The sequence below is a fragment of the Prionailurus bengalensis genome, chromosome D3 (genome assembly GCF_016509475.1).
Source record: "Prionailurus bengalensis isolate Pbe53 chromosome D3, Fcat_Pben_1.1_paternal_pri, whole genome shotgun sequence".
Classification (NCBI taxonomy): domain Eukaryota; kingdom Metazoa; phylum Chordata; class Mammalia; order Carnivora; family Felidae; genus Prionailurus; species Prionailurus bengalensis.
In genome coordinates, this window is record NC_057356.1 from 38,847,626 (window position 1) to 38,871,304 (window position 23,679).

Below are 23,679 nucleotides of genomic sequence, written 5' to 3' on the forward strand. Positions count from 1 at the left end.
TCCCTCTCTCTGACCCTCCCCCGTTCATCTCTGTCTCTCTCTGTCTCAAAAATAAATAAACGTTAAAAAAAAAAATAAATTAAAAAAAAAAAAGAATTTTTCTTTCAGGAAAATATTCATTGTGCATGAGCACGCTATAAAATTTTAACTGCTCTAATTTACTTTTTCCAATAGAGAAGTTTTGCTGATGTTTCCTTTTAGAAAATATGGCTCTTTCATAGACCATTTAAAACATCTCACAGGACTCATAAACTGCTTCATAAAATGCAAACCTACAGAGACACTGTCCTATATTCTTTAAGCCTGCAAAATTCTTTAGTATTTCCTGTTTCTTTTCTTACAGCAGTATAGTCCTTATTTTCCCTTCCCTTTTATTCCATCTTCTATCGTCATTTTTTTTTTTTCAATTTAGGCCATTTCCCTCTCTAGATGTATTTTTACTTCACTTTCTTTAAATCTTCACAGATCGGATAGCAAAAAGATTAGTTTTTCAATGTCTTCTTCCTCATTCAGTTTTTCTCTTTTCATGTCTACGCCACATTCTCTCATTCCTTTTTAAATTCCTGCTGCATTCACCTCTATGGCCTCCCTTAGACAATTCAACAACTTCCGGCAGCTTTTAGATGAAAAGAGTTCTTTTCCAGCACTTCATTTCTGTAATCATTTGCAACTTATAGGGGAAGACATTTGGAAAAAAATTATGTCAATATGCTTCATAATGAAAATGCTTCTTTTCAATCTATTTCAGCTGTCCTCAGAGATACTAAGAATTCTTTGAAATTATAGTTGGTTGAATAATGCATTAAAATAAGTAGGGAGTGGGAAGAATCAGGGTATGGCTCGAGCCAAGGTGAGCTGCAAATAATGGAAACGGGGGATATTTCAAGATGGGTTTTCAAAGTTTTCTATTTTTTCAAGCTCTAAAGACAGAGTAGAATAAATTAATGTTTGAGGGAATAGATGGGAACTTGCAGGAAGTCTGAGAGTTATAGCTCTAATCTGCCTCTCCTAGTTTCTTTGGAGGTTCTAATTTAATGTTTATGTGTCACATGAATCACTACTTCATAGTGCGTCCATGTTCATTTTTGCATGAAATACTCCCCCAAGTTTCTGGGGCGCCTGGGTGACTTAGTCGGTTAAGTGTCTGACTCTTGATTTTGGCATGGGTCATGATCTCATGGTTTGGGGGACTGGGCTCCAGGCTGACAGCGTGGAGTCTGCCTGGGATTCTTTCTCTCCCTCCCTCTCTCTGTCCCTCCCTCCCTTCTCTCAAAATAAATAAATAAACTTAAAAAAAATAACAAAAAATATTCTCCCCAATTTTAATTATAATAGTTGATTCTATTAGGTGTTTCTTTTATGTGTTTTTTGTTTCTTCTGTTCCTTCCAGTTCATCTAGCACCTTGTTCGAGTATTCATAGGTAGGGGTGCCCAGTTTGATAAGCTCAGCATAAGAGCAGGAAAGTTGTGGCATCTAGTCCAACTTGTTCACTGTCTTGCTTCCTCTCAGTATTCCCATCATTTGGCTAGAAATGAAGGTGCTAGAACGAGGTAGATGGTAGTGGTTGAAGTGGCTGCTGCCTGTCTGGTAAATGGCTATTTCAAAATGTAGTGGATTGTTTGACTAGAGAATGAGTTGCCTTGAGTGGAACCGTTTAAACAGAGACACAGTGAGACTATATTGGGAACTGAAGCCTCAGTTGTGGAGTAAGACTGGATATGTCACAGAATCTGGCTCTTATGGTAGAATAAAAGGAAATTCTTATTTTCCTATGAGACAGTCTTATTAAATTGATCATTTATACTAAGATATAAAAAATCTAGTAGCACTGGGGCGCCTGGGTGGCGCAGTCGGTTAAGCGTCCGACTTCAGCCAGGTCACGATCTCGCGGTCCGGGAGTTCGAGCCCCGTGTTGGGCTCTGGGCTGATGATGGCTCAGAGCCTGGAGCCTGTTTCCGATTCTGTGTCTCCCTCTCTCTCTGCCCCTCCCCCGTTCATGCTCTGTCTCTCTCTGTCCCCAAAATAAATAAACGTTGAAAAAAAAATTAAAAAAAAATCTAGTAGCACTATTCGGGTATGTAAATTAAACCAACAGAATAATACCTCCAGTAGTAGTAAAAATTGGAGATAATATTGTTGAATATAAAATTTACTGATGAAATAATTATAAATAAAAAAATATTAAAGTGCTTGGATTTTACTGGGAATAATACTAATTGCTCCTGCTATGATGCAAAAACTGAATTGGGAGTATATTGTCCTCTGGCTAGGTAGCAATGATGTGTTGGGTAGAGAAAATGAAGAGTTCACAGGAGGAAGAGGGAGAAGAGCTGAGGATGGGCTGAGGAGTTTTTTCTTCTGTCCTTGACCTGTTGCTTTGGATTTTACTGGATCGTATTACCTGCTACTGCCATAACAAACTAATCAAAGACCCTCGTGGGACCATTTTCAGGCATTCGTTATTTCTACTACCATCTTGGCTTCTGTCTAGGTTGGAAGCCTGTGGGAATCCATGTGAGTTCCTTCCTTATTTAACATTTAGAAAAATACGCTCTGAGGTTGCAGGTGGTATAAATGGTTTCTTTTTAAATGCTGATGTATCTAACACCTTCCTGCTCAAAATATGTTCTATGGACCAGCAGTATCCTATGGACCTGCAGCCTGGACATCATCTGGGACCTTATTAGAGATGCAGAATCTCAGCCCCCACCCTGATCTACTGAATTATGACCTACATTTTAAGATCTCCATGGGATGTATATGCACATTAATATTTGAGATGTACCGATTTAACATACTTAGTTCGCATTCCTGTAGGGTGTCATCTACTCCCAGTGTGTCATCAATTTCCTAGAATGGGTTTAGCTGGGGCTGTGCTCTCTCTTAATCAATCGGCTAATTCACTAGCACATGTAATCCCTGCAACAAACCTTCACAACACCTTAATCGTTATATTGCAGATGAGACCGTTAAATAACTTATCCAAGGTCACGCAGCTAGTATATGGTGGAGACGTTCTACTGGAGTCTGACTCATTTCCAAGTCTTTTTTCTTTTCCAACACCACATTGCTTTCCCTTGAATTTAATCATGAATAATTGTTTATGCGTTAAGAGAATAAGGCCCAGAAAAAAATAAAGGTTAGAAAGAGATCTTTGAAAGAGGCCTTCCAATCATTCAAAGATTATTTTGAAGAGTGTATCACACTTCTGGTGATAAAGCAAAGAAGGCAGAGTGAAGTACTCTTGGTCCCTCGTTTTTGGAGTAATTTGGGGAAGCGAGAGGACTGCATCTCATCATGCTCATACTTTGTCCTGCCCATCAGCTGACCTGCATCTTGCTGCTGCTGAGGCAGGTTCCATCTGTTTAAGCCTGTGTTGAGCCAGGTGCACAGAGCAGTACTGATTGTGTTATGTTGAGGCTGCCCATATGCCTCCATGCAAACTGCAGTTCAAGAGCTGTAAAACTGTTTGCATTTGAAATCTATCAGATGGCTTTGAACAAAACCAGTTCCAATAAGGCTATTTGAATGCTTTCTATTTGGCAAAAGCGTGTAGAACTTATGGCCACCAACCAAATTATTAAGAAATATTGTATTTTCAGAATAGCTGTATTTTTCCAGGGAGAGATGCATGTGAAGAAACCCCATAAAACACTGGAGATGACCCAGGTCACTGTTTGTTCTTGGAAAACTCCATTCAGCTGCAAACAGGGAGAATATACCCCAAAGCAACTGACATCTGCTTTGAGATTGGGGGATCCTGTGTCACGTTCGCTCTGGGGTTGTAACCCAGCTGGACTTGTTTCAAGCTGGGTAACGTCTAGTCTGGGCTATCCACACTACACAAACATTTCTTGGGGGGACTAGATAATGATTTCAAAATGAGCAGTGACTTAGAAGCATGAAGTGAGTGTGGGGTGCCTCTCAGTATCTTTAGAACTTGGTGTGTATGGGGGACACAGTTATCAGTTGGATAAACGGGAGGGGAAGCACTAAAGTTTCTTGATCAGTCTCGGAGCTGTTCTCATACTTGAAGGGAACTCTGTTGACTCAACCTTTTGTAGAGTGTGTGAATTTGTCAGTGACAACATGCTTCACAGAGTTCTCTTACCTCTGTATTGGCCAGTCCTGCTCTCTCTAAACTGATGACCTTGAGGGCCTCCAAGTTTAGAAGCTTTCAGAGCCAGATTGGCCGCCTGGGAGCAGTCCTCCAGCACTCCTCACATGCTCCAGTCACCCTGTCCTTCCCTCTAGCTCTCTTTCTGACGTTAGAAGACTGAAATTGAGAGGCGGAGAGAAGTCATGGAATCCCAAGGGCCTATTCACTTTAAGGCCCCACCCCTCTATTCAGAGCCATCCAACCCGGAGAACTTAGAGTCATCCTCAGGAGTAAAGTTCTTTGAGATATATATATATATATATATATATATATATATATATATATATATATATAAAAGGGCAAGCCCATCCTAAATGTCAGTCCAATATCCACGGGGGCTAGAGACAGCAGGTAATTAGAAGCAATTAGTTGTCCCCCTGCCGGGAAGCCGGGCAATTACCTTTTTCTCTCTTCCTCTTCCGTCCTTCCTTCTCCCGTGGAAGCGATAGAAGTGTTTTGCTCCCTAAGCAGCAGTGTACGCTGAGTTGGCACGGGAATGAGGAATGAACTGAGCAGGATTCGGTCTCCTCCTCCCGCCGCCGCGGTGGCCGCCGGCAGAGCAGTGCATTGTGGAGGCTGAGCGCGCCGCGGTGGCTGGAGCTGCGGCCCGGGATCGCGCGGCGAGGAGCTGTCCGAGGTGCTGACCGGCCCGGCCCGCGCCCTGCGCGCCCACCTGCCCTGGACCACTCCAAGTCCTGGCTTTTCTCCCACCCCTCCGTCTGCCTTTGTGTCCTCCTCACCTAGGGGCGTAGCGGCTGGAGGAAATCATGGTGTTCGCTCCAGGTATACCTGCACCTTGCTTTCTCACCAGGTGTCCGGGCGGGGAGCGGGGAAGAGAAGGGAGAGGATAGGGAGAAAAGGCCTTTTCCTTGCCTGTTATCTGCGCGTTTTGAAGTTACCCTCTGTAAGCTAGGGGCGGGAGAGTGCCTCTGTGCGGAGTCTTTGCTTTTCTTCCCGGTCCCGTCCCTTCTGTCCTCTACCCATCCCCAACCTTAGTCCCGCCACTGCTCTTCCCGCTAGGCTCCTCCACATCCCACCGGAGCTCAGGCACCTTGAGAACTGGGACCTTTGCCAGACACACAGGCGCCTACGTGGGCGGGAGGCTGGAGAGATGAGGCCAGGAGTCGTGGGCTTCAGGCTACTTCGGTGGGGATCTTCTTCACAGCCACTTCCCCCTCTGCAAAAGTGGCAGAGTGACCCGGTTCCTCCCGATGTCCTGAGGAAAGAAGTGGGTGAAGCCCACGGAAGTGGGACTATAGGCAGAGGAGCGATACTCCTCAAGGAATGAGACCTGAAACTCTGGCAGCAGGCTGCAGCGCAGAGGCTGCTACTGCGGCGCCGCTGGCGCTTGCAGTGTCTTTTTGGAGCTGCCGGTGAAGGACTTTGGTCCCTTTGCTGCTATCCGTGGCTACAAGTTGGTGAAAAGTCAGATTTGTCTGCGGTCGATCGGCTTACTGGTGTGTGCATGTGTGTGTATGTGAGTAATGTGTGTGTAATTTGAGCAGCGGGGAAAGCATGGTCATTGCTAACTTAAGAAGCTGTCTCTTGGTAGATTAGATACAAGGTCTTTCAAATTACAGCCTCTGTTTTCATTAAAGACTGCTGTGGGGGGGGGGTGAGTGGAAAGGGGAGAATGGAAGAGTAGAGGGGACTAAAACTCTTAAGTTTGTTATGGTTCTTTCGCTTGAAATGTTCGTTTGCATTTGCTGTAGGGTTTGGACCTCAGATAGCTGGGGAGGAAAGGTATAATGCAATTTTGAAAGGGAAGAATTGAGTCTGGGTTTCAACACATTCAAACAGCAAAACTTGAGAAGCGGAAGGTCCCCACCCCCAGCAGGATGGTAGCTGAGTGGCAGGAGTGAGTTTCTGTCAGTTCTGAGCCTCACTGCAGTCATTGAGTCAGAGGACAACAGGAGCCCTTCTGCTGACCATCCCAAATAATTCAGTGGGGGAAAGTTGGTCCTGATAGTGAAGAACATTTATTCAGTCAACACGGGATCTGGTGAAGTTGAAAAACAATAGTTCTTTGTTGCATTTATAAACTACTTACAACTTTATAAAGCACTTTTATGCCATTTGATCTTCAAATTACCCTCTGAAGTAAGAAGTATTGTTTCTCTTTTACCACCACAGGGAAGCTGATTTAAGATAGTCTTAGGAGCCTCAGCTGGAGTTTTCTGATTCCGCTGAACCTCTTTTTTCCTATTCCTTACAACCTGTCTTGACAAAATGCCTTATCAGTTTCAGGGATAGCTGCTTTTTGGTCCAAGGTCAGGTGTAGCCAAAGGGAAATGTCCTTCCACTTCTGAGGTGAGGATGGGCTAATGTTGTCCAGAGTTAGAATTGATGAGTGATGTTCACTAGGCATTTTCTAAAGGCATGACTGTGGGTGAAAGACTGTAAAGAGCAGTGAGTAATTCCTGGAGTGGATCGAACTGGCTTAAGCATCCCACTACTGGGACAGGGCTTTACTTTTCCATTTTTCTTCTAAGTTTTGCACTATAGGAAAAGTAGAAGTTATTCATAACTGTCAGGGATGGCATAAATTGACCTGAATAGGATATGTACAGAAGCCTGTGGGGAAACATTTTTGGGTCATTTCTTCAATTTTGAGTTTTTCTTAAAAAATCATAAGCATTTTGGGGCAGTAAGAATAGGGTGCTAAAAATATTATATCAACTTACCTTTTCATTTACTGATCATATGTCTTCCAACTCATAGAGTGTTATTATTCTGAAAGAATATCAGAACAGTGAATTGTTTTTGAACTCTGCCAGATTTTTATCATTACAGTCTCATTTCTAGGACTATTGCTTTTTCTAAATCTCTGTAATCTGGAGATCCAGATGTTTTGTACTAGTCAAGGGAACTACTCCCCCACCCTTTTCTCTGAGCCAACCTAACTCCCAGGAAAGGAGGAACAGAGGCATGTTCTATGATTATGCCAAAATTAATAAAGTGAAATAAAATAAATTAGTAATACAAAATGAATATAACAAGAAATTAACATTGAACTGTTCATAAAACTGGGTCAGTTGGTACTGTGCCCTTCTAAACACATTGTAGCTCTTTGGATTTTAGCAAAGGGACAAAGGAAGCCTGAGGTCTACTTCTGTCCTTGCCTCAGCAGATTGACTTGCTTTGAATGATTCTGCTGCCTCTTTGCTTACCTTAAAGGCAAAGGTGAAAAGTGACAGAGATTCAGGAAACGAATTTCAGTCCAGAAGTACAACGTAATGAGGGAGAAATAAATGGGAATTTATATAACTCTAGCTAGGATTCACTCTTATCATATGGTATAAAATAACCTTGCAGTCTCTTGTTTTAATTAGTCTACAGATTGTAAGGAACAGGGTTTAAGTTGGGCAGAGTCTTTGAGTGGTTTCTCAGTTTACATAGGGAATACAACTCAATTTCCTCCTTCTTATTCCATTCATGGACTTTGTAATTTAGGAGGATTTTAATTTTGTGCATTTTAATATTTTAACCCCTTAATAGAAGGGATCATGACTACGAATTATTTAATTAGATAACTAAAGCCTATCATGCATTTATGCTTCCTTCTAAAGGAATGATACAAAATTAATAACAGTTAAATGAGGAATAAAGTGTAAATATATTCATTTCTCTGTAAGTACCATATGTCCCTCAATATGGGTTAAACTAAGCTGGGGTGCGTGGCTGAGGCAAAAAACCAAAATGAAGCCCCCTGCTTTCCTAAATCTTTTATCTATTCCTCTTTCCATTCCCCAAAACTAAAGGTGGAATCTTTCTTTGTAGAGCAATGTGAGAAGATTTCGAAGCATATTACCTCTGCCAAAGGAAAGAGGGTAACACGATCATTATGGAAAAACATTTTGGCTCTGCTGCAGAATACTAAACTGACCCACATTACTTAGTCCGTGGCTATGAAAAAGCTCCCATTTGGGAGAAAAACGTTCTGGGATATCTGGGCTTTCCATATGGTGCTGCTGGTTTTGTGGAGGAAAATCAAGGCATTATTACCAATTCAGGGACAAAGTCAAAGTGGAAGAAAGAAGAAAGACCACTAGACATTGGTGTTAGAAGTGAAAAAGAGCACAAGAAAATTTCAGAATATTCCCTGACCTATTCCAAGATGAGAAAGGGTATGTTCACAGATGCAAATGGCTTTTCAATGCTCTGGTTTCATCCAAAGAATTCTAGACTGAATAATCAGATTAGCAACTCCTTCTCCCCTGAGGAAGAGCTAATAAAGAATAGACTGTGAGGTAGAAAGTGAGGACAGAAGTTTCCTTATCCCTAGGCTATCCCCCTTCTAACAGCCAGTGACTGGTGTATACTTCAGGAATTAATGTACCTCTCTTTGGGGATAGCCTAAATATATACTTGACTTGTTTAGATTGCCTTCAAGTGGCATATATTGTCAAGAAAAAGATCTTTCTTCTCTTTTACATGAATTAGACAAGGTATGATAACAAGGATTTCAAGGTGGAATAAAATGGTATAATTGTAAGCAATTATATAGCCAGAGTCTTGACTTCTAAGATTAGTTTGAGAAACACTTAACAACAATAGTTCTACAGAGAGCTATCAAAATATTTTAAAAAATATTTATTGCAAGCTAGTTATAATTTTTATTTATTTATATAAACCTCTTACCTATTCCTGAGAGAGCAGTGAATAAATAAATTATATAACAAACTGTCTTAACTCTAAGGTTTACAATCTGCCAACTTGGGCAAATAAATTATCTTCTGTTAGCATAAGTATTTTTTTTTTTACTTCTATTAATTTACTATTAAAAAACACATACAGTTAAATTGACTTTTTTGGTGTTTAATTCTGTGTGTTATAACACATGCATAAAGTCGTGTAATGACCAAAAAACAGTTCCATTGTACCAAAAAATCTTCTGCTACTCCTTTGTATTCAGACACTTCTCCCCACCCATCAGGTGACTATTGATCTGTTTTCCATTCCTATAGATTTGCCTTTTCCAAAATGTCACATAAATGGAATCATACAATATATAACCTTTTGACTGGCTTCTTTCAGTCAGTAAATGCCACTGAGATTCATCCATACTGTTGCATGTATCAAGAATTCATTCCTTTTTATTGTTGAGTAGCCTTCCATTGTATGGATGTACCAACAGTTGTTTATCACTTTCCCCACTGAAAGATATTTAGATTACGAGTTAAGCTGTGATAACCAACTTGTACATATTGTATGAATATAGGCTGATCTTATAGTAAGTATACGCTTCACTGTTCTCCAGAAATATTGTATCATTTTGCATTACCACCAGCAACTTATGAGAATTCTAGTCGCTCAGCATCCTCGTCCTTCTGATAGGTATAGAATGGTATTCATTGTCATTTTAATTTGCATTTCCCTAATGACTAATGGCTTTGATAATTTTTTTTCAAGAACTTATTTGCCACATGTGTACCTTATTTGGTAAAGTGTCTGTTCAAATCTTTTGCCCATTTTTTTTTTTTTTTTGGTTGGGGTGATGTTTGCTTCCATATTGTTGAGTTTTGAGAGTTCTTTTGAGGTTTTAAACCCATTGTTGGATATGTGATATGCAAATATTGTCTGCCAGAATGTGACTTGACTTTTCATTCTCTTAATACTACGTTTTTTCAGAGCAAAAGTTTTTAATTTTAATGCAGTGTAATTTAGCAATTTTTTCTTCTATGGATCTTGTTTTTGATATCATAGCTAAGAACGTTTTGCATAACCCAAGATCAGGAAGATATTCTCCCATGTTCTCCTCTAGAACTTTTGTAAATTTACATTTAGATCTAATCATGAGAGTAGATGCCTACCCTCATGATTTCATCTAATCTAACTGTCTCCTAAAGGCCCCACCTCCTAATATCATCACGTTGGAGGTAAGGGCTCCAACAAATACATTTTGGAAAGACACAAACATTCAGTTTGTAACAACTTGACTTGGGATATGTTGTAAATTATTGGTTAAGGTTTATTTTTTTTATATGAATGTTCAATTATTCTAATACCATTTGTTGAAAATTGTTTTGGCTGTTACAGTTCCTTTGACTTTCCATATAAACTTTAGAGTCAGCTTGCCTATATTTACATAAAACTGAAATTCCATGAAATCTACTGATCAGTTTGTGGGAGTTAATATCTTAACTATGTTGAGTCTCCAGTCCATGAACATGATATGTCTCTTCATTTATTTAGCTCTTCTTTCATTTCTTTCATCAGTATTTTGTAGTTTTCAGCATACAGATCTTATATATATTTTGATAGAGTATACCTAAATATTTCTTTTGGGAGGAGCTACTCTAAATGGTACTTAAAAATAATTCAATTTCTGGAAGTTCATTACAGAAATATAGTTGATTTTTGTATGTTGGCCTCACTTCCTGTGATCTTGCTTACCTTGCTTATTAGTTGTAGGAGCTATCTTGTGCATTTCTTAGGAGTTTTTATTAGGCAATCATGTTGTCTGTAAATAAGGATCATTTCATTTCTTTTCCAGTTTTATTCCTTTTCTGCATTGGCTAGGGCTACTAGCGCTGTATTAGAGCTACTAGCCCTATATTAAGTAGAAGTAGTGAGAGTTGATATTCTTGATTTGTTTTTAATCTTTAGGGGAAAACATGCAGTCTTTCATCATTAGGTATGGTGTTAGACATAGGATTTTTCACAGATGCTCTTTATTTGGTCGAGGAAGCTCCTTTCTATTCCAAGGTTGCTGTGAATTTTTATCATCGGTAGACATTGAATATCATCAAATGATTTTTTTGCATCTAATGATATGATAATGTGGGTTTTCTTTTTTAGACTGCTAATAGGATGGGTTACATTGATTGACTTTCAAATGTTGAACCAGCCTTACATTCCTAACACTCATTTGGTTATGATGTATTATTCTTTTCATATGCTGAAGGATTAAATTTGGTAGTATTTTGTTGAAGAATTTTTTGCTCCATGTTCATAATATATATAGGTTTATAGTTTGCTTTCCACATACCATCTTTGTGTGGTTTTGTTTTGTTTTGTTTTTTTTTTTTTTAAATTTTTTTTCAACGTTTATTTATTTTTGGGACAGAGAGAGACAGAGCATGAACGGGGGAGGGGCAGAGAGAGAGGGAGACACAGAATCGGAAACAGGCTCCAGGCTCTGAGCTATCAGCCCAGAGCCTGACGCGGGGCTCGAACTCCCGGACCGCGAGATCGTGACCTGGCTGAAGTCGGACGCTTAACCGACTGCGCCACCCAGGCGCCCCTGTGTGGTTTTGATATCAGTGTAATGCTTCCTCATAAATAAGATGAGAAGTATTTCTGTCTCTTTGGTTTTCTGAAAGAGATGGCGTAGACTGGCATAAACATTTCTTCCTTAAATGTTTGGTGGAATTCATCAGTGAAACCATGAAGGCCTAGAAGTTTCTCTGTGGAAAGCTCTTTAAACATGAATTCCATTTCTTTAATAGATAGATACAGGACTATTCTGTTAATCTTGGATAAGTTTTGGTAGTTTTTTAAAAAATTGGTTTATTTTATCTAACTTACTAGTTTTAATTTTTTTTTTTTTTTTTAACATTTATTTATTTTTGAGACAAGAGAGACAGAGCATGAACGGGGGAGGGTCAGAGAGAGAGGGAGACACAGAATCGGAAACAGGCTCCAGGCTCTGAGCAGTCAGCACAGAGCCCGACGCGGGGCTCGAACCCACGGACAGTGAGATCGTGACCTGAGCCAAAGTCGGACGCTTAACCGACTGAGCCACCCAGGCGCCCCCTAACTTACTAGTTTTATATGAGTAAATTTGTTTGTAATACTCTTATTATCTGCTCTATATGTGTGGGATTTATAGCGGTATTTCCCTTTCATTCCTCATACTGGTAACTTGTGGGGTTTTGTTTGTTAACTTTTGTCAGTTTGGCTACAGGTTTGTTAATTTTTTTTTTTTTTATCTTTTCAAAGATGTCTTTTTAGTTTCATTGATATCCCTAATTATTTTTCCTGTTTTCAATGTCATTGATTTCTGCTCTTTATTGTTTTCTTCTTTCTCTTAGCTTTAACTTTATTTTGCCCTTCTTTCCTAGACTTAAAATTAAACTTAGATTGTTTATTTTAGATCTTTCTTTTTTCTAATATAGATATTTAATGCTGTAAATTTCCATGTAAGCATTTCTTTAGCATATCTTTTTTTTTTTAATTTTTTTTTTCAACGTTTATTTATTTTGGGGACAGAGAGAGAGCATGAACGGGGGAGGGGCAGAGAGAGAGGGAGACACAGAATCGGAAACAGGCTCCAGGCTCTGAGCCATCAGCCCAGAGCCTGACGCGGGGCTCGAACTCACGGACCGCGAGATCATGACCTGGCTGAAGTCGGACGCTTAACCAACTGCGCCACCCAGGCGCCCCTCTTTAGCATATCTTAATGTTGTATTTTTATTTTCATTCAGTACAAAATACTTTGTAATTTCCCTTGATACCTCTTATTTTTCCATGGATTATTTAGAAATGTTCAGTTTCCAACCACTTGGGGATTCCCTACATATCTTCCTATTACTGATTTCTGCTTTAATTCCATGATGGAGAATAAGCTTTCTATGATTTTGAGTGTGTTCAATTTGGTAAGGTATGTTTAGGAGACAATATTGTCTATCTTAAATGTTTCATGTACACTAAAAAAAATGTGTATCCTTCTCTTTTTGGGTGGAATGGTCTATAAATGTCATCTTGATATAGTTGGTTGCCAGTATTGTTCATTTCTTCTATATCCTAGCTCATACTCAGCCTTCTTGGTCTACTGATTGTTAGGTAAGGAGTACTGAAGCCTCCAGCAAAAATTGTGGATTTTTTTTCATTTTTCCTTTTGTTTTAACACTTTTTTGCTTTATGTATCTTGAAGCTCTCTCATTAAAGAGACAATGATCTAATAGACTATAATGTCTTTCTGAATTGACTCTTTTATCATTAAGTAATATCCTTCTGTATCTCTGGTAATTTTTTTTTTCTCTGCAGTCTATTTTGACTGATAATAACATAGCTACTCCAGCTTTCTTTTTTTTAAAAAAAAAATTTTTTTTTCAATGTTTATTTATTTTTGGGACAGAGAGAGACCGAGCATGAACGGGGGAGGGGCAGAGAGAGAGGGAGACACAGAATCGGAAACAGGCTCCAGGCTCTGAGCCATCAGCCCAGAGCCTGACGCGGGGCTCGAACTCACGGACCGCGAGATCGTGACCTGGCTGAAGTCGGATGCTTAACCGACTGCGCCACCCAGGCGCCCCCAGCTTTCTTTTTGATTAATATTTGTATGGTACCGTCAGTCCTCATTATTCACCGATTCCATATTTGCAAATTTGCCTACTCAGTAAAATCTATTTGTAAAATAGATCAATCAAAAATCAGTACTTGAAATACTTTTTCTGTCATTCAAGGACATGCACAGGATGACAGAACAATTGAGTTGCCTGACATGCATGTTCCCAGCTGAGGCTGAACAAGGCAACACTTTGTCTTCTTGTTTCAGTTCTCACACTGTAGACAAGTATGCTTTTTGTGGTCGGTTTGGATTTTCACACATTTGTGCTTGCTTTTTGTTGGTGATTTAGCTGTTTACCATAGCTCTCAATGTAGTGCTAAGGTGTTGTCTGGTGTTTCGAAGCAGGAGAAGGTGGTGACATGCCTTACGGAGGAGATTGTTAGGTAAGTTCCTAACCTGAGTTAGGTTGTGCTATTGGCTGTGCTATTGGCTGTGCTATTGGTGTGAGGTCAGTTTTAACGAATCAACAACGTATAGTGAATAAAGTGTCTTTAAACCGAAACACACATAAAACAAGGTTATGTATTGATCAGTTGACAAAAATGTTATGACCAGAGGCTTATTAGAACCCAACCTTATATTTCCTTTGGGAGCGATGGTTCCATGTTTGCAGCTACTTTATAGAACATATCTTTTGTGAATAATGAGAATAGACTGTATGTTATTTCCCATTCTTTAACCTTTAAACCACCTTGATCATTTTTTAATTTTTTTTAAATTATTTTTTTAAAGTTTATTTATTTTTGAGACAGAGAGAGACAGCATGAACGGGGGAGGGGCAGAGAGAGGGAGACACAGAATCTGAAACAGGCTCCAGGCTCTGAGCGGTCAGCACAGAGCCCGACACGGGGCTCGAACTCACAGACCGCGAGATCATGACCTGAGCCGAAGTCGGCCGCTTAACCGACTGAGCCACCCAGGCGCCCCTAAACCACCTTGATCATTGTATTCAATGTGGGTTTCTTGTAGACGGCATATTGTTGGGTCTTGCTTTTTAATTAAATATGTAGTTTTAAAGGTGGTTGAAGTTAACCAGACTGCCTGCTTATCTTTCTCCTATAATTATTGCATTTTCTAATTCCCCATTATTGTTTAAAATTTAAAAATACTTCACCACTGGAAAATGTTTGTTGTCAGAGTTTTAGAAATTTTGATAAGCGTAGATAATCAAAAGGAAAACAAAAATCACATTTTATTCATCAGTAACCACTGTTAGTATTTTATATATAACTTCACAGACCTCGTCTCTATGAATATAGCTTCCACTTTTTAAAACATAAATGTTATCCTGACTATGCATATTACTTTTTGATATATTGTTTACACAATGTACTGTTATCATCTTTTCATGGCATTCCATTGTCTGCTACATATCATATAAAAAGAAGACATAGGGGGCGCCTGGGTGGTGCAGTCAGTTAAGCGTCCGACTTCAGCCAGGTCACGATCTCGCGGTCCGTGAGTTCGAGCCCCGCGTCAGGCTCTGGGCTGATGGCTCAGAGCCTGGAGCCTGTTTCCGATTCTGTGTCTCCCTCTCTCTCTGCCCCTCCCCCGTTCATGCTCTGTCTCTCTCTGTCCCAAAAATAAATAAACGTTGAAAAAAAAAATTAAAAAATAAAAATAAAAAGAAGACATAGGGCAAATGGTGTCATTATCCCCATTTTTACAGATGACGAAAGTAAGGCCAATATTAGGTTTCAGAACCAAGATTTGATATTATTGGATCCACTTATCTTCTATATACCACATAGTTTTTTATTTTTTATTTTTTATTTTTTTTTTAACGTTTATTTATTTTTGGGACAGAGAGAGACAGAGCATGAATGGGGGAGGGGCAGAGAGAGAGGGAGACACAGAATCGGAAACAGGCTCCAGGCTCTGAGCCATCAGCCCAGAGCCTGACGCGGGGCTCGAACTCCCGGACCGCCAGATCGTGACCTGGCTGAAGTCGGATGCTTAACCGACTGCGCCACCCAGGCGCCCCATATACCACGTAGTTTTTAAATAAATAGCAGGCAACAAATAATGTGCACACTAAGATTAGAGACAAAGAAAAGAAACAGGGTGCCTGGGTGGCTCAGTTGGTTAATTGTCTGACTTCGGCTCAGGTCATGTTCTCACTGGTCCTGAGTTTGAGCCCCACACTGGGCTCTGTGCTGTCATCCCAGAGCCTGCTTAGGATCCTCTGTCCCCCCCTCTGTCTGCCCCTCACCTGCTCATGTGTGCACACATGTGCTCTCTCAAAAATAAATAAAAACATTAAAAAAAAAAGAACAAGAGATAAAACTAGTCTCCTTTGGAGAAAATCTTCTGTATTTTGAGAATGCCTTCTTCCAAATTAGAATTTAACAAAGTGTTCTCTCAACCACACAGAAATGAGCTCTGTCCTTGTACCCTCCCTGGATTCTCCATCTTCTCCAGGCTACTGCTCTTAGTGAGAGTGAAAGAATGGACAGACAAGATTGTCCAAAGTTGACTTGGAAAAAAAAAAAAAAGAGCCAAGAAATTTACACAGCGCTTGATAGTTTTCAGAGCATTTATATTAACTGGATGTCATATGTGAGATAGTCTTTGAATTGAAACTAAATGGCATTGAAATGAGTATAGTTGCTCCTCTAAACAACCGATGACAATATTTAAGTTATTCCAGGGCCATTCAAATATGAGGCAAAGTTGGTTTCTGCAGAAGCGTGGATTTGAGGACAGATAGGCCTGGGTGCAAGGAGCTCACCTCTGCCATGTCCACACTTCGTGCCATTGGGTAAGCCCAAAATCTTGCTGATTTTCTGCGTTGTGAACCAAAGCTCATAGGATCTAATTTCCAGAGTGTTAATGAAGATAAAGATGAAGTGTCTGGCCTATAGTAGGCTAAATGGTAGCTATCGCTAATGTTATTGTTTTAAAGGGAATGAATAATAATATGTTTTTAGATTCATATGCATGTATATGATTTTAATGTTGGGCCATCTGTCTTGGAGAGGGCTATACAGTTGATTTTCTTTCTGTGGAAGAGGACTGATTTACTGGTTCAATCCGTTACCTGGGTCGAGGTTGTGAAACTTTAAAGCCAAGTGCTATGACAAGCCGAATTGATGATAAAGCAGATGTCTAAGTGCATCCTGGGATGAATAAGTTATGAATCATGAAAAGTTGCTGTTTAAAGGCTAGCAGCTGCATGCTTGAAAGCAGATGGCCATCTTGCTGATCTGAATAATTCTGATATTGTCTAAATTTAAAAGCTGAATGATGATTTTCTGGTGAGAGTGTAAAGCATTATGTTTTTAATATTATTTAATTGGGGTAGATTTGTATTTTGGATTTGAAGTATTGTTTCATGTTCTGTTTGCCTTTTTTCTTTTCTTTTTTTTTTTTTTTTTTGAGACCTAAGCTCCCATTCTGTGGTCTTGTGTCATAGACACACATACTATTCTTTGAATATTATCTTTGGTCCTTCATGAATTTTCTTAGGAAGAAAGCTTTTTACTTTTCTTTTTCTGAAATTATTATTATGTAAACATTTTTTTAATGTTTATTTTGAGAGAGAGAGAGAGAAAGAGAATGAGAATGAACCGGGGAGGGGCAGAGAGAGACAGGGATAGAGGGTTGAGCCCAATGTGGGGCTCAAACTCATGAACTGCGAGATCATGACCTGAGCCAAAGTCAGAAGCTTAACTGACCGGGCCACCCAGGTGCCCCGAAAGCTTTTTCCTTTTTCTCATAAAGATATTTTTTGTGTGTGAAACAACCACATAGTCACGGGAGATAGGGAGAGGTACTGGAGTTTTCCTTCAAAAGTTTTTCTGACTTGCAATGTGACTTGGAGTTAGTTAACCTGCTTCCTGTGTCTCTTTCCTAATCATTGTCTAAAAGTCACCCTTAACATCTTGGAGATTTAATATCTTAGCTCTCAGGACACACACTTACTGGGCAGAGGAGATAAATGTAAGAAAAGGCAGGGGAGCTACATTTGTAGAACGCCTATTGTGTGCTATGTGCGTCACATGCATTTTTCTCTTCCTTTCTTTCTTTTTTTTTAAATGTTTATTTTGAGAAAGAAAGAGAGCAAAGGAGGGGCTGAGAGAGAGGGAGAGAGAGAATCCCAAGAGAGCGCAGAGCGTGATGTGGGGCTCGATCTCACAAGCCATGAGATCATGACCTGAGCTGAAATCAAGAGTCAAGGCTTAACTGACTGAGCCCCCCAGGCGCCTCACCTGCATTTTTCTAAAAGCAAAGAACAACTTTATAAAGTAAATGCCAAGTTGTTTTTCTTTAACTTGTGGCTAAAATGACGTTTCATGTTACAAACAGTGACAGACGATCTATTTGCTGAAACTAGGAGGCAAAAATGCATTGCTTTCCCCCCGTTCCTTTAAAATGTTTTTCTTTAAAAATGAGAAAAAAATTGGGGCGCGTGCGTGGCTCAGTTGGTTAAGCGTCTGACTTCGGCTCAGGTCATGTTCTCGCAGTTTGTGAGTTCCAGTCCTGTGTTGGGCTCTGTGCTGACTGCTCAGAGCCTGGAGCCTGCTTGGGATTCTGTGTCTCCCCTTTTGTCTGCCTCTCTCCTGCTCGCGCTCTGTCTCTCTCTGTCTCTCAAAAATAAATAAACGTTAAAAAAAATTTTAAAAAACATTAAAAAAAATGAGGAAAATAGTGCTTGAGAAATACAAATTACGAGAGTAACATCTCTGTTCTGGACACCTCACGTAAGCCCCGTATGATGGGTCTGTTTGGTATTTAGACAGGGCATCTCCGTGTCATCCACGTCTTGTGTTTCTGACAGAAGTTGTTAATTTTGAATTTATTTCTAACATTCTTGTGCACTTATTTCTGCTTCTCCATTTTAATTTTACATTTTTTGTGGGAATGAAAAGTGGAAGTGTATGTTTCTTGCAGTACCATAAATTGGATTTCGATCACCCCTAACCAGGGAATTTAGAATGAAATTCCCTATGGCCTTAATTGCAATCTGACTCATGCTTCAGAATAGATTATTTCACGACATCATCAGGCCATGCTGTACCAGTCAATAAATAATAGTTGTTTTGCTCTAAAAATAACTTATGTTAAGAAAGACAACCTTTATAGCTTCATTTATCTTGCCATTTTTTCTTGGGTCTAGAGGGCAATGCTAGTGGGGCGGAGCTGATGTCCATTAGGCCAGAATTGAGTAAAAAGAATGAGTATGACCCATTCTCCACGCAGCACTTTTGGCCAGAGCAGATCTCTCAGTAAAGGTCATGTCCAGCCTAGCCTTTGTGGGAGTAGGTCTGGGGATACCAGGAAAGGTCATAAATAAGCGAGTGGGGAGGGGGTATAAATGCTTTAGATACTTTCACTCATTTATTCAACATTCACCGACTGTCTTGTCTGAGCCACGCACCCTGCTGTGTGGTGGGCACTGGGACTTTGAAATGATAAAAGGGTGCCCTCAAGGCAGGAGCATATTAAACACTTGAAAGGAGACTCTCTACAAGGAGCAGATGTATTTGATCTGGGCCTGACTCTGGTCCCCAAAGTTTATCTTTGCTTGGGATCATCAACCTTCAATGACCACTGCCACCTCCAGGACAAGATGAGGGTGTGCTGTGCTCCCTTTAAAGCGTTGCCTCAAGCATGGATAGACATGTCTTTTCCTGTTTTCTAAGCATAGCCAAGGCAGGCTTTTACTCAGGGAAAACCCAAAGGAAGTTAACATATAAACATATTAAAGGGGTCAGGATTTTGATCTGGTCATAGATTATTTACTTGTTGGTCCCTGTTCCTGCCCATTCCATCACTGTCTGTGCTGTAGCTCCGGGGTTCTCAATGCTGGCTACACATGAACATTACCTGGGGAGCTTTTAAAATATATCGATTATCCAGGCCCAACCCAGTCTGGTAAAGTAAAAATCTCTAATGGTGTGCCCTAGGCCTAAGTGTTTGTTAAAAGCCCTCTAGGTGGTTGATAGTGCATTTGGGCTGAGAAGCACTGGTCTAACTTCAAAGGGCAAACACAACAGGCAGGCAGCTTGCCTGGTTCCTTACTCTCCTGTTTCTCATGTGTCTTCTCTTATCAGAACAGGGCACATGCAAATGCTTCGTACATGTCGGATGAATGAATGAATGGATGAATGGATGAACAAATGGTCATCCCACTTTTCACCTCATAGTCATCTCATTGAAGTAAAAACCAAGAGAAGATTCTAATTCTCCTGCCCACCTGGGGCCTCTCCACCCAGGCCCTGACCTGGTTCAAGGAAGATACCTCTTCTGGTTATTGACAAGACCGTAGGTTTGTCACTGCTTAAAAACCGGTGGTGGTTTTGTCTCACTTGTTCCTGGTGAGATCTCAACCACTCAATGATCATAGCAGCCACACAACCAGGATTCCACACATTGATTAGCAGGAGGGTCTGTATATCCACAGGCAGATGAGTCCTACTGTGATTAGGCTAGGGGTCAAAGTTGAGTTAGCATCATCTTCCAGTATAGGGCACAAGGCAGGAGTATATGGCCCCAGAGGGACATCTACCAGGGATTTGCACTGAGGCCCTTGGGGGTGATATCCCTCTTGCCTTGGCGGTGTACCTGCAGGCAGTTCTCTGAGGCAGGTTCAAAGTCACATTTGAGGAAGGAATAGGGAAGAGCCCGTGATATATGTGCCGGGGATTGCTCCCAGCAGTATAGACTCTGTATCCTCTCCAATGAAATAAGAATAGTGTATTTATTATTTATAGATATTACATATAATGCATGAGCCTAGAAATACATTTTTAATGCTATTTAATAAGCTAAGTGTCCTACTTTGTTTTGGGAATCCTGGGATTGAATTGCCTAAATGTTTTATTAGACTGCCATAAAAGGCAATTATATATATTTAATCCTTAAAATTATTAGTCTTCAAATCTTTTAGGAAAATATAATTCATTTTTTTAAAGTTTATCTATTTTGAGAGAGAGAGAGAGAATGCACATGAGTCGGGGAGGGGCAGAGGGAGAGAGGGAGAGAGAGAATCCCAAGCAGGCTCCATGCTGTCAGCCCAGAGCCCGACACCGGGCTTGATTCCATGAACCTTGAGATCATGACATGAGCTGAAATCAAGAGTCAGACACTTAACTGACTGAGCCACCCAGGTGCCCCTAGGAAAATACAGTTCAAAGTTAACATATAAAGTGTTCAGGTCACATGGCGTTGGGAAACATCACTTGGCTTAGACTCAGAAACTTGGCTTTAATACCAGAATTTTCTACATACCTGCAATGTGATTCAGAGAAAGTTACTTAGTCTTTCTGAACCTGAGTTTACCTAATTATACAATAGTAACAATAAGAATCTTTTTTTATCATGTAGGGTTGCAACAGTAATTTACAGAGAAAATACTTAAAATATGCTTAGATGATAAATCACATAAAAATTGGAGTTATAATTTGTATTAAAAATGTTTAACCTTGGGGCGCCTGGGTGGCGCAGTCGGTTAAGCGTCCGACTTCAGCCAGGTCACGATCTCGCGGTCCGTGGGTTCGAGCCCCGCGTCGGGCTCTGGGCTGATGGCTCAGAGCCTGGAGCCTGTTTCCGATTCTGTGTCTCCCTCTCTCCCTCTGCCCCTCCCCCGTTCATGCTCTGCCTCTCTCTGTCCCAAAAATAAATAAACATTGAAAAAAAAAAATGTTTAACCTTAATGAGAGGCTCACCTTGCGTGAATCTGTAAGAAAAAAAGTCTCATGGTATCTGTAAACATTTTCCATCTTTTGATGAGCTCTCTGCTGCCCCTCAACGAACTGAGGTCCTGATTGCATTTGGTGCTGGCCTCTGGGAGTTGCTGTATCTTGCAGACTTGTTGAGACCAACATACCCTGAGGCCACAACTGGTCTCTGAGTGGAGCTAGATGGGTCCCTTAGAAGTATGTGAAGAGTTTCCAAGGCGGGTGTGGTGCCAAGGAGAGTTTTAAGGAGATCAGTTTCTATGTCATTATTTTAAATATATACCTTCCAAATTGATTTGCTTGAGAAACCACCATCTAGCTACTAATTCCACAATTGCCCTCTTCTCCATATACAAAAGAAAACGCTATGTTTCACCCTCCCGTGATCTTACAATGTCCTGAAATGAAAAAAACCCTGGAGTCACCAAACAGGAAAAGATTTTAAGTTTTAGCCTCTTATCCGGCACTTGGCTCCTACAGTCTACAGAATTCATTTTATTTTGTTTTTAAATGTTTATTTTTGAGAGAGGGAGAGAGAAAGGGAGAGGGAATGCATGCGCAAGTAAGCATTGGGGAGGAGCAGGGGGGACAGAAGATATCTGAAGTGGGCTCTACGCTGAGAAGAGTGGATCCAGTCTGGGGCTCGAAACCCCAAACCCTGAGCCACAGTCGGATGCCCAACCGACCAAGCCACCCTGAAACCCCGGCGTACAGAATTTAAAACATGAGGTTTCATAGCACTGCCAGTCTTTACTAAACATGTGCTGTCTAGGGCGGTGGTTCTTAGCCAGGGGTGATTGTGTTCCCCTCCCCCATTTCCAGGGGGACATTTGGCAAGCTGTGGAGGCATTTTTACTTGTTGAGACTGAAGGGTACTCCTGGCAATGCGAGCTACGTGATTTGCAGGGCGCAGTGCAAAATGAAAATGTGGGGCCCCTTGTTTAAAAAGCAACACTAAAGGTCATTAAAGGCACCAAAAATAGAAAGCTTTTTCTTTCTTCTTTGGTCTCCTTCCCCCTCTCCTTCCCCCTGTCCTTCCCTCAATATGTTTTTGATTTGCTGCTACATAGTGTTTTCCTCAGTCAAGGAAAATTAAAATTTTAAATTATGAGCATGAATTTTACCATTCATCTTAATACTGTGCAATACTATTTTTCAATTAAACATATGCCAAATCAGTGAAAGTGCACAATTAGAATCTCATAGCCTGTACATGCATATCTGTTTCTGCACAAAACTGACGAACCATTTTTATTTCTTAAAATGCACTTGATCTGCCAACATGCTCTACTTTGGCTCACCCATGAATCAGGAAGGACTGAGAGTCAAGCAACTGGGATCGCCCATCTTTTCTTTTTCTTCTTTCTGTCTCATTATTTCCAGTGTAAGTGATCAGCTAATATAGGGAGGAAGTAAGAATATGATAGGGCCCCTTGGTTGTTCATGTTTCTTAGAATGCCGTTGCCCTCTTTCTGTGTCCAAAGTAAGTTGTGGTTCTAAGTGTGGCTGCCTCCCAAGCCCTCCCTCAGTTGTAGGCTTAACGCTTATACTTACTGTGAGGCTTTGAGGCTCTCTGAACTCATGAACACTTCTGGAATTCCGTGCTCACTCACTGCTAGAGTGATACGGATGTGCACGTGGAGTGGCAAAGGATGACACGCTGTGTGCATCTCTGCACAGGCACATGCTCCACTGTCCCATGGAACTTCACTCACAAAACACAGATGCAAAGATAAGGTTGTGAAGAGTTTCAAGATGGCGGGCGCCTGGGTGGCTCAGTCTGTTTGTCTCACTTCAGCTCAGGTCACGATCTCTCGGTTCGTGAGTTTGAGCCCCAGGTTGGGCTCTCTGCTGTCAGTGCACAGCCGGCTTCAGATCTTCTGTCTGCCTCTCTGTGTCTGCCCCTCCCCCATGCATGCGCATGCACCCCCTCTCTTTCTCTCTCTCTCAAAAAATAAATAGACATTAAAAAAAAAAAAGAATTTCAAGATGGCAACGGCAGATTAGCCACACTCTTGGGAACGTGGGGCTCTGTGTGACTGTACCAGTCATGTGCCTGTGCAGTGAGGATACTGGCATCTAGCTGTTAGAGGCTGGGGACGCTGGGAGACATCCTACAGTGTCCAGAACAGCCCCCCACATCAAAGCACTGCTGGAAAGTTTGGTAATTCCGTCTCTGAAAAGCATCTGAGGCCTGCGCACGAGGCCAGATGTCTCCTTTTCAGTAGAGTTTTCCCATGGTGGGGCTGCTCTGTGCTCCCGCACGTAGTACATGACCCTCCGTGTTTCTGTAGGCAGGGCCCCCCTTGAAAGGGAAGCCTCAGACCACTGGTCTCTCTTAGGAGCCTGCACACTGGGAGCGGCAGCCCTCAAGAGCTTGGACTTCGTTATGCTACGGATCCTGAGGGGTCTTAGCCAGGTTAGGTCCTCTCTAACATGAGAGTTTCCAGTGCTAATGCAACTTCCCTGCAAGTATGAAAGTTTAAAAAAAGTTCGTGGGAGAAAAGCTGGCTTACACAGCCAGGAAGCCGAGGGTAGGCAG

General features: G+C 41.0%; 1 protein-coding gene across 1 annotated transcript in view; it reads left to right on the forward strand.

Annotated features, from left to right (window-relative positions):
• The first annotated feature begins 4,494 nt into the window (after positions 1 to 4,494).
• The window catches only part of AKAIN1 (A-kinase anchor inhibitor 1), a 55,822-nt gene continuing 36,637 nt past the window's right edge, over positions 4,495 to 23,679 (forward strand). The window contains exon 1 of the mRNA XM_043558379.1: positions 4,495 to 4,943. Within this exon, the coding sequence (XP_043414314.1) occupies positions 4,928 to 4,943 (16 nt within the window). The 5' untranslated portion in view covers positions 4,495 to 4,927. The remainder of the gene's footprint in view (positions 4,944 to 23,679) is intronic.